Genomic DNA, 14,438 nt, shown 5'->3' with positions numbered 1-14,438 from the left:
TTCTTGTGGAGCTCAACCAGTGCTTCGTATATCCTTGATATCAACCCCTTATCAGATGTGTATTGGGTGAATATGCTTTCCCATTCTGTATATTTCTTTGTATTCTGGTCACTGTATCTTTTGAGGTGCAGAAGCTTCTTAATTTAAGATAGTCCCATTTGTTTATCTCTGTTTCCACTTGGTTGGTCAGTGGAGTGTCGTCTTTGAAGATACTGTTAGCCTCAATATCGTGGAGGGTTTTACTGACCTTTTCTTCAATATACCTTATGGATTTTGGCCTGATATTGAGGTTGATGGACTGCCTACATCTTTAACTCATTTTGTTCACACTCACTTGTAGATACGTGCAGTGATCTGAACTTGGAACTGCAGCGGGTGCTGACTGGACTGGAGAATGTTGTGTGCTGCAGGAAGAAAAGCAGCTGCAGCCTGTCGGTGGCTGAAGTGGACAGACACATAGAGCAGCTCACCACGGCCAGCGAACACTGTGACCTGGCGATGAAGGTAGAGTCCCCAGCCCTGTTTGACTCTTTGCATTGTAACTCTTTTTTTTTTTTTTTTTGCTTTTTTTTGGGGGTCACACCCAGTGATGCTCAAAGATCATTCCTGTCTCTACAATCAGGAATTACTCCTGGCGGTGCTTGGGGACCATATGGGATGCCAGGGATCGAACCCTGGTCAGCCACATGCAAGGCAAATGCCTTACCCACTGTACTATCACTCAGGCCCCTGGAACTCATTTTTGAAGGTGATTTTAGCAAATACTTTTCTTCATAGTGTTTCTATGGTATAGAAGATCTAGAGTGGACAGCCATGGTATGAAGGGGCCACCAGAGCCTGGCATATTCTTCTTGGACTGAGTTACATTAAGAAAGTTTGCTATATTGCCAAATATGGTCACTGGCTCAGTAGTAAAACTGACAATCTCTTTGGAAACTTAGACTACTAGCATTGATCCACAGCATTTTAGTATGTTTTATAATATGACACTTAGTCTGTAAGCTTAACCTTGAAGTTCTCTTAAAATATTAAGACTTCTAGAAGATAAACTCATGAACTATCAGTTCATGTTGCTAACCAGAAGGAAGCTCAGGCCTAAGTGAGCCACCTGTTCGAAGTGCCCTGGAGCAAGGTCTAGCCACACCTTTTACATACTGTCTTCCTGCACAAGGAGGATAAGCTGGGTGCAATCGCTGCATCCATCAAACTCGTGAGCAAGGGGAAAATCAAGTCCTGGTAATTATTGGCTCGGGTTGCTCTGCGTTAATTCACCATAGCTCAAGAGTTTCATGATCTTGGCATAGAGATTCAAACTGAGAAGTCTGGAAGGGAAAATGTGACGTGTTATTTTAAGAACTACTAGGGCTCTTGGCACAAGTGTTCATCAGCCAGGACCCTGGATTTCATGTAGACCGTGACTGATGTTGATGACATCTATGCCTCTGGATAACTGTGTGCTGGTGTCACTGGTGTCATTGATGTGGTATGAAGAAGCCAACACAAATGCTGCTTGCTCTGGTGTTTCCCAAGTCCTGTTTCAACTACTGTCAGTGTCGCCTTGGGCGGCGGGGGGGGGGAGGCTTATGCCAAATACTACCAGCCAGAAAGAACTGCGTGGTACTTGGAGGAGGCCAGAGAGGAGAGAAAGGGCAGAGACCCACATGTGCAAGCAGCTCAGCTTTGGGCTGGTGAGAGGCATACCCTCATATTTTGCCTTTTGAGATCTCCCTTTTCTGACTTCTACCCCTTTCCTTCTCTTTCAGTATTGAATTATACTTACTTTTCTGAAAGAAAATCTCACTGAATATTTCTGAAAGTAAACAGAATAAGTTCTTTGCTTTTTGTGTGCGTGCCTCTACTCCATTAGTGTTGCTTTTGTCCAGTCATGCTCAGGAACTGCTCCTTAGTTCTGTGCTCAGGAGTGATCCCTGGTGGTACTCAGGGCCTGGGATTAGAAGAAGGGTGAGTGGAATGCAAGGCAAGCATCTTAGCCCCTGTACTATCTCTCTGGCACATTACTAATACTGTATTAAATGAATTCTTCAAAGTTCCCCAAGTATTCGATTTCCATTATGTTCTTTCAATAACTTCCTTAGTAACCAAACCTGCTGCTTAGAGACTTGTGTAGAGGCTTCCTCTTTCCTGTCATGAGTGTACTTTTGTCTTAAGACTGGACGTCACTCACACTCTCTGGATTGTTCTGTGACCCACTAAATGCTTTCTGGAGACACTGGCATTGCTAAGTGATAACACAGGAGGCCAATAATCTAGCCCATTTCCCGTCCAACTTCATATGCATTTTGCAGTACCAGGATCACTAACTGGCTTGTTGTCTGGACACATGTATTCTCCAGGACATGGATGAAGGAGATAAACATTCACTTTGACATGGCAGTTAGCAGCACAAATTGGATGAGATGTGAGAAAGGGACTGTGTCTTTCTGGCTCTGGAGCAGCTGCAGGCACCAAGTGTGGCCCTGGGTGTCTTCTCCACAGTGTGGGCAGGGCCTTCAGGGTCCACCTCCACCAACACTTAGTCTCCAGTCCTGGCCCCGCCCTCAGACGCACCCCTGTCCTGGTGCTGTTCCCTTCACCTCTTCTCAGGGTGACTGCTTGTCCTTGTGGCTGTGTCTTTCAGACTGTCGAGGAGATAGAGGGGGTCCTTGGCCGGGACCTATATCCCAACCTGGCTGAAGAGCGTTCCCGTTGGGAGAAGGATCTGGCAGGGCTGAGGGAAGAGAATGAGAGTCTGACAGCCATGCTGTGTGGCAAAGAGGAGGAGCTGAACAGGACCAAGGCCACCATGAACGCCATCCGGGAGGAACGAGACCGGCTTCGGAGACGGGTGAGTGCTAAGCGCCATGGGCCCCAGGCAGCATTAGAAGATGGGAGCATCTGTGGTCATAGAGATCACTTTTCTTATGAGGAAGTCATTCTTCTCTGGCCGTACCTGGAAAGTGCTTGGGGCTTTCCAGGTCAGGCTTCGGGGACCAGTGTTGCTGGGAATGGAACCTGGAGCAGCAACATGCAAGTCAAGCTCCTTAACTCCCCTAGGAAATCATTCTTGAAAGTGATTTCAAAAAGCCTAGTCATGGGAGTAAAATTTTTAAATCTCCTTCCTTGCAATTGCAGATCTGAAGAGATGACAAAATTCTATTTAGGTAGTGATTCTCAAACTGTTCTACATTTTCCCTTATTCAGTTAAAGTTTCCCCTTTCACAATGATTAATAAATATTTGGAATTTCCCCCTTTGCATATTTTTCTTCTATAATATTTTCTTTAAATTTATGATACCCAGGGCCAAGGAGCCAGCACTGAAGTCAGGGGTGGCTGCTTGGTGTGTGGGACCCTGATTCAGTCCCCTACATCACATGCTCCTCCCTCAGGACCTCCATGCACAGCCCCAGGGGCTTCCCGTAATCAGGACCTGAGCTACTCCAAATGCTTAGACCCCAGCATTGAATCATTTGGACTGATTGACTGTCTAGTACAGGAACCTCTTGAGATCTGCTTAGAAACCCACCCAGAAGGAAAACAGGGGAAGGGATGGAGATAGGTGGGAAGTTGGGCTACACCCAGTGGTGCTAAGGGCACCCCTTGCTCTGTACTCAGAGATCACTGCTGAGTGAGCTCTGGGAATCATGTATGGTGCCATATCAAACTGGACTCAGCCACATGAAAGAAAAGTTCCTCAACTCCTATACTATCTCTCCAACCCCAAGAACATTTATCTTAAAAAATAAATTTGAGGGGCCAGAGCAATAGTACAGTGGGTAGGGCATTTGCCTTGCATGCGGCCGACCTGGGCTCAATTTCCGGGATCCCATATGGTTCCCCAAGCATCACCAGGAGTAATTCCTGAGTGCAGAGCCAGGAGTAAACCCTGAACATCGCTGGGTGTGACCCCAAAAACAATAAATAAATAAATTTGAAAATGCCTGCTTCCCTTATCTATACTGAATCTAATGTGAAATGGCATCTTTTCTAGGGAAGACTTACTTGAGTTAAAATAAGCACATGTGTGTGATTGTGTGTATACTGTGTATAGTCTCATATTACGTGTTGTGTGGATATGGATGTCCTGATATTCACCCTGACAGGCCCTTAGACCCAAACCAGTTGGAGAACCACTGTTTAGGAACTAGATCCATTGCTAAAGGAGTTTCTGTTTTGGAATAGAAATGTTTGGCAGAATTGTTAGGGTATTTATGAAACTGGAGTTTCTTCTCAGGAACCTACAGTGCTCTGATGCTGGACTATGAGTTTGATCTATTATTGAACTGAGAGTGAAGCAATGAGTTCTTCAATCAGAATGATTCCCTCTGAACTTTACCTTAAATTCCTAGACAGCAATATTAGAAATATACTTTGGAGGGGGGGTGGTAGTCAGGGGTTGGGCCACACCTCGAATGCTCAGAGGTTGCTCCTGGTCCTGCACTCAGGAATCACTCCTGGTGATGCTCTGGGGACCATAAGGGATGATGGGGATTGAGCCCAGGTGAGCCACCCTGGGCTGCAAGAGCAGCACCCTCCCCACTATACTATAGTTTCAGATCTTAGAAACATACTTTCAAGTCATGCTCTGACCAGTAATTTTGCACACAGATAAAGTTAAATCATCAGGAAGAATACTTACAGTAGTTTCACCATCCTTATCTCTGATACTCCCATACTTTCAAGAAAGCTTGGTGATAATTTGTTCTTCATTAGGTCAGCACACGCTTGGCAATCTATTCTTGAGCCATACACAAGTTGGTTTCTGTTGTTTATGCTTAAGGGGACAGTTACTGTTTTTGAGTATTATCAACTCTTTTTCCCCCCATCTGCAGCTAATTTCTCATTAAAAGGCCCACATTCTCGATCTTGTATGTGAACAACAACAGAGAGTGTTAGTGAAGTGGAGGAGTTGGCCGTTCACCTGGCTGCAGTGGGGGATGTAGGTGTCCCTTCCTAGGCTCCACTCCTGAGAGAGCTCCAGAGTTTTCAGCTGGGGAAACTGGCCCTGCTATACCAGTTCACAATTAAACCTCTGAGAAGATGCAGTCCAAGCAGCTAAAAGTAAAACTAAAATTTACTTTTCAGTGGCTTCTAATGAAAAATATATGAAAAATTTGTTTTTCAATGGCTTCTAAAAATATGTCTCTTCCTCAGCTAGAAATGTTTCTAAAGAATTTGCCTGCATACCCATGAATTTTATTTGTTGTGCTTCATTTCAAGATAATCATGGGTCTCATAAATCTTTCTTTGAGTGCTGCCCCAATAGACTTGATTTCCCTAAGGAAGAATCATCTCTGTGTTTGACTGTCTTCTGACCCCGCTGACCCATGTCTACAGAACAGGGTGTGGTTCTATGCCTAGCAGGCCCCTGATATCTGGCAAGCTGCCTCTTCTGCCTTGCCTGCATTTCCTCCACATTGCCCAACACTCTTTTCATCACCCACAATCACTCTATAGAATTTGAGCTGACCAGATCAATAAAATTGGTGTGTGCCCCCTGCCTGCAATTAAACAAAGTGCTCTCAATAGATTTTTTAAGCCTTGTTCAAGACTTAATTAAATTAGATCTTTAATATCAGTTAATAGATTTGGTTACTTGGCAGAACAGTAACTGAGGAATAGGCAATTTTTATTATTGGTTCCAGCTCATTACTCAATGATGTGAGCACCCATTTCTGAATGGCCATTCATCTTCTTTTAAACAAGTGACCTTCATTTAGAGAAAAGAGAACTAATTACTCTAGAAAGGAATCGCTTTACTATTTACACTGATTCGCTTTACTATTTACACTGATAAACTGAAGTCAGTTCAATCCCCCTCTAAATGTCTTAAAATAGTACTCTTCAACCAGTTTTACACCTGCAAATGAACACCTGCATATTAGTCCACAGGTTGAAAACCAGTGGTTTCCAACCTTTCTACACCTGCAGTCCAGCTCTTGTTCTCAGGGGTCAGTACTGATGGTACTTGGGAGACCATCTGTGGTGCCTGGGATCAAACAAGGGTCAGCCACATGTCACCTACAACATGGTCAGACTTCTTCGTCAAGACCCTGAATGATCGGTTTGAGGCTCTGCATGTTCCTAGAACAAACAGATATCATTGGGCTACGCTAGCACGCAACCGGGATGAATGGAGACATTACTGGCACCCGCTCGAGTAAATCAATGAATAACGGGGATTAAGTGATTAAGTGATTAAGTGATATATATATATACATATATATGATATTTAAATTTTTTAAAATTTCCGTAAAAAATTTTATTGCGGTATAATTGGCATCAGATGTGTAATCTAGTCACTTGACATATGGAGATATTAGGAAATTATTACCACAACAAATCTAGTTTATATTTATCATTGCACAGCTAAATTTTTTGTGTGTATGGTGAAAAAACTTTCAAAGAACTTCCTTAAAAAGTTTTAGATACAAAAAAAAAAAGGGGGGGGGGGCTGGAGCGATAGCACAGCGGGTAACAGCGGGTAGGGCGTTTGCCTTGCACGCAGCCAACATGGCCGACACAGGTTCGATTCCCAGCATCCCATATGGTCCCCCGAGCACCGCCAGGAGCAATTCCTGAGTGCATGAGCCAGGAGTAACCCCTGAGCATCGCTGGGTGTGACCCAAAAAGCAAAAAAAAAAAAGTTTTAGATACAGGCCAGGGAGATAACACAGAGGTTACAATGCTTGGTTTGCAAGCAGCCAGCTCTGATTTGATTTTCAGCACAGCAGATGGCTCCCAATTCCAGCTCAGAGTGATCCTTGGGCATGGAACCAGAAGCCCTGTGCACTGCCCAAACCCACTCCCCAGCCACAAAAAAATTTGAATATACAGTACTGTGTTAGTAGCTATTGATGTCATGCTGTACATTTCATCCCTGGGAATTGCATTTTTATAATTGAAAGTATTGTTTTTTAATATTTCTGCTACATTTTGAGGGGCTAGAGTGATAGCACAGCAGGCAGGGCGTTTGCATTGCACACGGCCGACCCGGGTTCAGTTCCTCCGCCCCTCTGGGAGAGCCCGGCAAGCTACCGAGAGTATCCCACTCGCATGGCAGAGCCTGGCAAGCTTCCCGTGGTGTACTCGATATGCCAAAAACAGTAACAAGTCTCACAATGGAGATGTTACTGGTGCCCGCTCTAGCAAATTGATGAACAACGGGAGGACAGTGCTATATTTTTGAGTTCAAGATCCACACCCAGTCTCGGGGTTCTGTGCTCAGAAGTGACCTGTGACAGTGCTTGGGTAACCATATGCACTTCCAGAGATGAAACTCAGGTCTTCCATATGCAAGATAAGAACCTTTCCGAGAATTTTCTCTCTCTGGTCCTGGCAGTGTGATTTGTAACCGTCACCCATTTCCTCAACCCCCCTCACCCTTCTCCTCTTACTGTTATACTCTCTGAATCTTAGTTTTGTTGCAGCTCTTTTTTTTCTTTGTTTGTTTGTTTGTTTTTTGCTTTTTGGGTCATACCTGGCGATGCACAGGAGTTACTCCTGGCTCTGCACTCAGGAGTTACTCCTGGTGGTGCTCAAGGGACCATATGAGATGCTGGGAATCGAACCCGGGTTGGCTGCGTGCAAGGCAAACGCCCTACCAGCTATGCTATCTCTCCAGCCCCAGCAGCCCTTTTTTTTGTGCTGCTTTTTTAGATTCCACATATATTTGAATCAAAGGTCTATTTCCCTGATCTGTTGTACTCATGCCTTCAAAGTATGTGTATCCATGCTGTCACATGGCATAATTCCATTCCTTTATATCACTGAATAACACACCTACACACCTGGTGTTCCACTGTGGAAAAATAGTTGGAGACTCTTTTCAGAAGTCTTTTCAGAGCACAAAAAAAACCTACCATGTGAGTCAACAACTCAATTTCTGGATACTTGCTAGACTAAGGAAAGAAAAACACTAAACTGAAATGATATCAATACCCCTGTTTTCCTAAATTTGTTTACAGTAGCCAAGACAAGGAAACAACCTAAGTGCCCACAGAAACAAGAATATTTGATGGCATATTTTAAACCATCCTTTCATCCCCAGGATAAATACTAAATACTATTTGGTCATGGTGGGTGTGTGTGTGTGTGTGTGTGTGTGTGTGTGTGTGTGTGTGTGTGTGTTTGATGTATTGTTAGATTCGGTTTGCTAATGTTTTGCAGAGAAGAGAATCTTTGCAGCCCTGTTCATCAGGGATACACATCTGTAGATATTTCCTTTTTGGTGATATCATTGTCTGCTTTTGATATGAGTGATGTTTGCCTCATTATAATACCTTTTTCTTCAACTATCTGAAAGAACCTGAAAAAGATTGAAACTGGGTCTTCTTAAAGATTTAGAAGAAATAACTGTAAAACTATCTGGGATTGAGGTTTTGTTTGGGGGAAGATTTTGCATGAGCATTTCTGTGTCCTTAATAGTGATTGGCTCTTAGGTGCTTCGTTTCTTCTTGCTTATAGGAGTAAAATATAATGTATCCATTTCTTCTGGGTTCTCTCTAAAAGTTTTCAAAGTGATCAGTGAGGGTCCTTTGGATTTCTGTTGTATCTGTTAAAATATCTCTCTGTTTCAGTTTACTGGGGTTTCCTCCCTCCCTCCCTGCTCCTTCCCTCTCCCTCCTTCCCTTCCCCTCCCTCCCTCCCTCCCTCCCTCCCTCCCTCCCTCCCTTCCTTCCTTCCTTCCTTTCTTCCTTCCTTCCTTCCTTGAGTCATGCTAATGGTTTGTCAGTCTTGTTTATTTTTTCAAAGATCAGCTCTTGGTTTTATTGATCGTTTGGATTTTTCTTTTAGTTTCCATTTCATTAATTTATGGTCTAAGTTTTATTTGTTTCTTCGGCTTGCTTTGTTTCTTTTGCAGATTTTTTTTTAGCTGCTTAAGCTGTGCAGTTATTTCTGTAGGCTGTTTCTTGCTTCCTATGAATTCTTGTCTTGCTATGAACTTTTCCATCAACGCCATTTTTTTGTATCCATATGTTCTGATAGCTTATGTCTTTATTCTCATTTATTTCTCTTAATCTTTTGATTACCTCCCTGAATTCCTCTTTGTCCAGCTGATTGTTCAGTAACAAATGGTTTCCTCTCCAAGAGTTTGAGTTTTTTCCCCTTTTCTCTCAGTGATTTTCTGTCTGGGAGAATTTTAGATACAATTTCTATCTTCTTGATTTTATGGAGTAATAATATGTGATCCGGTATGTGGTCTTTCTTAGAGAATGTCCCATGTGCAGTGGAGAAGAATGTATATTTGACTTTGAGACCTATGTATGTCTACTAAGCCCATCTCGTCCATTTCTTCCTTCAGATCCATACTTGTTTCCTTAATCAGTTGTAGTTTAGTTAATATATGTAGAAGTGATAAAGTATTATTGTCTTTTGATTGTGTTGCTGTCAGTATTTTCCTTCAGGTCTACAAGTAGCTTTGTTAAATATTTTGATGGTCCCTTGTTAGGTGCATAAATGTTTTGGTGTTTGAGTTATTCCTAACGTGTTTTCCATTGGTCATTAAGAAATAACCATCCTGGTCCCTTGTAACAATTTTTTCCTTGAAATCTGTATTATCTGATATAAGTGGCCATCCTGTTATTTTTGAGAGCATCACTCACTTGAAATATTGTTTTCCCAGCCTTTGACTTTGAACCTGTTTGCCCTGACTGTTCAAATGCGCCCCTTGTAGGCAGAAGAATGTTAGGTTCATTTTTATAATCCATCTTGTTACCTCAGTGTCCCTTGATGGGTTCATTGGCATTGAGTGAGATTATTAACTTGAAGTTTTGGCCATCTTTTTGTAGAGGTTAGTCGTATTTCGAGATGTATCTTGTCCAAGAAGCCCCTTTAGTGCCTTTTGCAAAGTTATTGTCAAGGCCCTGAAGTTCCTGAACTGTTGCTTTTCCATGAAACTCAATATTGTTTGTTCATACCTGAATGATAGTCTAATGGATATAGCATTCTTGGTGAAGTGTTCATTTTATTTTTTAACTATGCCCCACCTTTTTTATTTCTGGCCCACAAGGTCTCACTTGAATATTCTGTGATTCCTAAAGGAGCTCCTTTGTATGTAATTATCTTCCTTCTTTGATCATGCTGCTTTCAATATTCTATTTCTAGCTTTGGTTTTCATCATTCTGACTACAATGTGTCTTGCCGTATTTTTTTTAATCTCTTTTGACTGATAATCTCTGGGCCCCTGGAATTTAGGTGCACTCCTCAACTCTGGGTACTTCTCAAGTATGATTTCTTTGACTAATGATTCTTCATCTGTATTGCTTTCTGTTCATTATGGATTCCTATAATGAGTAAAATTTCCCTTCTTGAATTCATCCCTAAGTTTCCTGGTGTCCTGGGAATTTAAAGATGACATTTTTCCAGCATATGTTGTTTTCTTGAGATTTCCACATCTCATCTTGGAATTCACTAATCTTGTCTGCAGCTGCTGTTACTCTGTTGCCAAAGCCTTCCACTGAATTTTTTATTTCACCCACCAAAGAGTTTATTTATGTCACTTCTGATTTTAGTTTTCTCATTTCTGTCTTTATCCTTTCTTATACATGCACCAAATTGTTTCTTTGAGCTCATTAAGCATCCTCAACATATTCTCGCTAAAGTTTTTATCTGAGTGGTTATAAAACTAGTTAGTACTGGTTGGCTCTTACAGGCTACTGTCCTCACTGCTAAGCATGCTGGGTTCTGTGTTACTTCCCTATTACATCTGTTGTAATCTAAGGGTGATTATTTGTAATTCACCACTTGTGCCTTTGCCAAGAAGCTCTGTGGGAACCAAGTGAGTATTGTGCTCTTCTTTCCCTGTCAAAACACAAAATTTGTTGTTATTTGTTGTTTAGAATTTTGTGCAAGTGATCCAAAAAGGCTTTCAAATGTTATTGGCACTGCCACTACTCCAGCTGTAATTTAGGGTTCTATGATCTCTTGCTGCCACAGTTACCTTTGTGAGTTTTTGTGGGCATAGGAGATTAGAGTACAGGATGATGCTAATGTTGGTAGAGTTTGGTTGGGGCAACATTAGCTACTCTAGACTGAGTTTAGTGTAAGAGTCCAGTGTTTGTTGCATGATAAAAAGGGAGTGATTACACAACCACTAATGTAGCCACATGCTTCTGAGAATAGGCATTGATAGGGCCAGTGGATTGTGCTGGAATGTGAACAGTTTTCCTGACTTGGGGGTACAGGTAGATGGTGTTTCTTGTAGGCAGAAATCCTAGGATGAGCTCCACTGCAAGCTGCCAGGGAATCAGGGAGGATGAGTCTGGCCCACACTGTGCCAGGCAGGTGTTATGCAGCTTTGCTGTCCTGGGAGGAATTATTAGAGCCTGTAGGGTTTTCATTGTTTATTATCATGTCATCCGCAAATAGCTATAGGTTGGGTTCCTTTTTATGTCTGTTTCTTTTTCTTGTCTGATTGCTATGGCAAGTTCTTCCAAAACTGTGTTAATAAGAGTGGTGGAAGTGGACATTCTTTCCTTGTGCCTAAATGACATCAGGGGAAGAACTTTCAGGTTTTCATCATTGATTGTGAGTTGCTTGTGGCCTTGTTGATGACTGCTGCTACCTTGAGGTATGTTCCTTCTATTTTGTTGAGGGTTTTATCAAAAATGAATTTTTTTATCCAAAAAAGCCTTCCCTATCAATTGATATAACCTTATTATTTGTATTTTCTATCTTGTTTATATAACATATTACATTAATTTATTATCAAGTATTGAATCATCCTTACATCCCTGGAATGAACCTTAACTCTTCTTGCTATAATAATCCTTTTGATATATTGCTGGATTCTGTTCACTAGGATTTTGTTGAGGATCTTTGCATCAATGTTTATCGGGAATATTGGTTATAATTTTCTATTTTATTAATTTTACTTTATAGCTATTTTTAGTAGCATCTCTGTTTTTAGGTATTAGGATAACATTAGCTTCATAGAAGCTGTTAGTGAAGATTCTTATTCTCTCAATGTTTTGGAAGAGCTTGAGGAGTAAAGCAATAAGTATTTTTTAAAGGTTTCCTAGTACACAGTAGTGAATCCCTCTGTACATCGGTCTTTGATCTTGGGGACAATTTTTTTAATTGATTGAGGTGATATACAATGTTGTTAATGATGGTTTCCTGTGTACATAAATCCAAGACTATAACCGTCCCCAGGGTGCCCACCATCTCTCCAAGGACCCCAATCCTTTTCCTTTTCAATCTCCCTCCATTCTTGGTGATAATTTTTTTATTACTGTTTCAGTTTCTTTATTCGAGACTGGTCTGTCCAGGTTTTCTATTTTCTCTTATTTGCTTGTTCTAGTTGATGTTTTCTTATCCCTTCCACTCTGGGAAACAGTCTTGCTGGGTAGATGATTCTTGGTTGCAGGCTCTTTTCAGTCAATACTTTGTATATTATCCTCTTCTTTTCTTGCTTGTAAAATTTTGTTAGATAAATCTGCTGTGTATCTGATGTTTGTTTTTCCTTTGAATAAGAGGTTGTTTTTTTTTCTTCTGTCTTGTAGCTGTAAGGAGTTTGTCTCTGTCATTGGTTCTTGGCATTTTGATGACAAAATGTCCTGGTGTTGTTTGGGTATATCCTGGTGGTTGCTCTTTGCCTGTATCTGTGCTCCCAACTCATTCTTCAGGTTGAGGAACTTTTCACCAATTATTTCTTCAACTAGCCTTCCTTCTTTCCCTTTTTCTTCTCCCTCTGAAATTCCTATGATCCAGACATTGTTCCTCATGGCATTGTCAATAGTTTCCTTTGTATTCTCCCATTTTATTCTAATTCTCTTTTCTATTTCCTCTTCTTTCTTGGTGGTGTTGTTTACTGTATCCTCAAGAGTAACAATTTAATTTCAACTTCAGTGCTATCTCTGCCCAACAGTACTCTCAGTTGGTGTTGGAGATGGATAGGTGTCTGGAAGTGCCCAGGACCTTGCTACCATGGCAGGTGTTCTTAAGCTCCCAAGGGGTTTGTTGGCTTGTGATTTGGGGGAGGCCACCTCCAGCTGTGCTTGGGAGTTACTCCCGGTTCTGCACTCAGGGCTCCCTCCTGGTGGGTTCAGATGATCATATGGGATATGGAAGATCAAAACTGGATCAGGCATGTGCAAGGCAAGTGCCCTGCCCACTATCACTCCAGCCCTATTCCCATGTTTTAATGGTGACTTTTTCTGCTGCTAGGCTAAAGTCTGAATGTTTCCAACAGGACTTTCTGTGAAGAGAATGGAGACAGTTGTTGCGTGGCCAACACAGATAAATAGGCTCTACACTATGGCTGGGGTCAGGGCAGGTGGGCAATACCAAAGGAGCACACCTCGAAAGTGTCCAGTGGCGTTTTGTTTCCAAGGAGCCACTCTGCAGCTTCACTGAAAACTGTGTCATTGAAATTTTGATAGGGATTGCAATGAATTTGGAGATTGCTTTTGACAGTTTGAGCATTTTAATGATTTTCTAAGCCATTAGCTTATAGTATATCTGATTTTTTTCTTCAGTTTTTTTTTCAATGTCTTAGTTTTTATATACAGGTTCTGAACCTTGATTAAGTTTGTTCCTCAGTCATTTTCTTACTTTTTAAGGTAAACTGTAAATGGAATTATTTTCTTTTCTCTTTCATCTTTTTTTTTTTTGAGTTTTTGGGAACTCAAACAAATCCAGGGTGAACCTCACATGCCTGGCCCTGAAATCACCTCCCTGGCCCTATTTCTCTTTTTGTTTTGTTTTTTTTTTCCTTCATTAGGTACTAGGTATCCTTAGGAATGAAAGAACTAAGAATCAGAGAAATTTGAGATTTTTTCCTTGTCTACCCTGATGTTAACCTTTAGCACCGACATTTAGACTCAAGTATGCAATTTTTATTGTTCATTGTTCTTTATGCTCAAGGCTTATTTCTGGCTCTGTGCTCAGAATCACTCCTGTGACAGCAGCATGCAAGACACGCAGGCACCCGCTGTAATCTCTCTCCAGCCTGTTGTTTGCATTGCTATCCTCTGTTCTCTTCACCTACCTCATCCACTCCATCCTAACTCCTTAGACCACACAAATCAGAAGTTTGAAAAGTAGTTTGTTTTTTAGTAATATGGTGCTAGACTTCTTAAAGTTCTGTGAATCAATCTTTCTGTATTCTACCACAATGCTAAGTGAAAACAAAAGGAGTTTGTTTATAGAGAAACTTAAATTGCATATTTTATGTAATTTAAGCTTGAGTTAAATTCAACAGAATGTAATTGGGAAAACATGTTGCCACTCCAGTCTCCAGACTGAGGAAGTTTTAAATAGGACGGGGGGGGAGGGGGGGGAGGCCTGAACTATTCTTTCGTGTCTCCTTTGGAATAGTTCCAGTTAGTTCCATGAGTTTCATGCACATTAGTATACCTAGAAGTTGTGAGGTGACTTTTGCAGTTTTGTGTACTAATTATTGACTCTTTCACCCCTGACCTCCCTTATCCAACTC

General features: G+C 41.6%; 1 protein-coding gene across 1 annotated transcript in view; it reads left to right on the top strand.

The window, feature by feature from the left end:
• The window catches only part of MCC (MCC regulator of WNT signaling pathway), a 275,994-nt gene that overhangs the window by 217,459 nt on the left and 44,097 nt on the right, over positions 1 to 14,438 (top strand). The window contains exons 5-6 of the mRNA XM_056139034.1: positions 341 to 504; positions 2,639 to 2,845. Coding sequence (XP_055995009.1) covers positions 341 to 504; positions 2,639 to 2,845 — 371 coding nt within the window. The remainder of the gene's footprint in view (positions 1 to 340; positions 505 to 2,638; positions 2,846 to 14,438) is intronic.

The sequence above is a fragment of the Sorex fumeus genome, unplaced genomic scaffold (assembly GCF_029834395.1).
Source record: "Sorex fumeus unplaced genomic scaffold, SorFum_2.1 ptg000131l, whole genome shotgun sequence".
Taxonomy (NCBI): Eukaryota; Metazoa; Chordata; class Mammalia; order Eulipotyphla; family Soricidae; genus Sorex; species Sorex fumeus.
The sequence above is the reverse complement of the archived record's forward strand: the minus strand, read 5'-3'. Positions and strand labels throughout refer to the sequence as shown.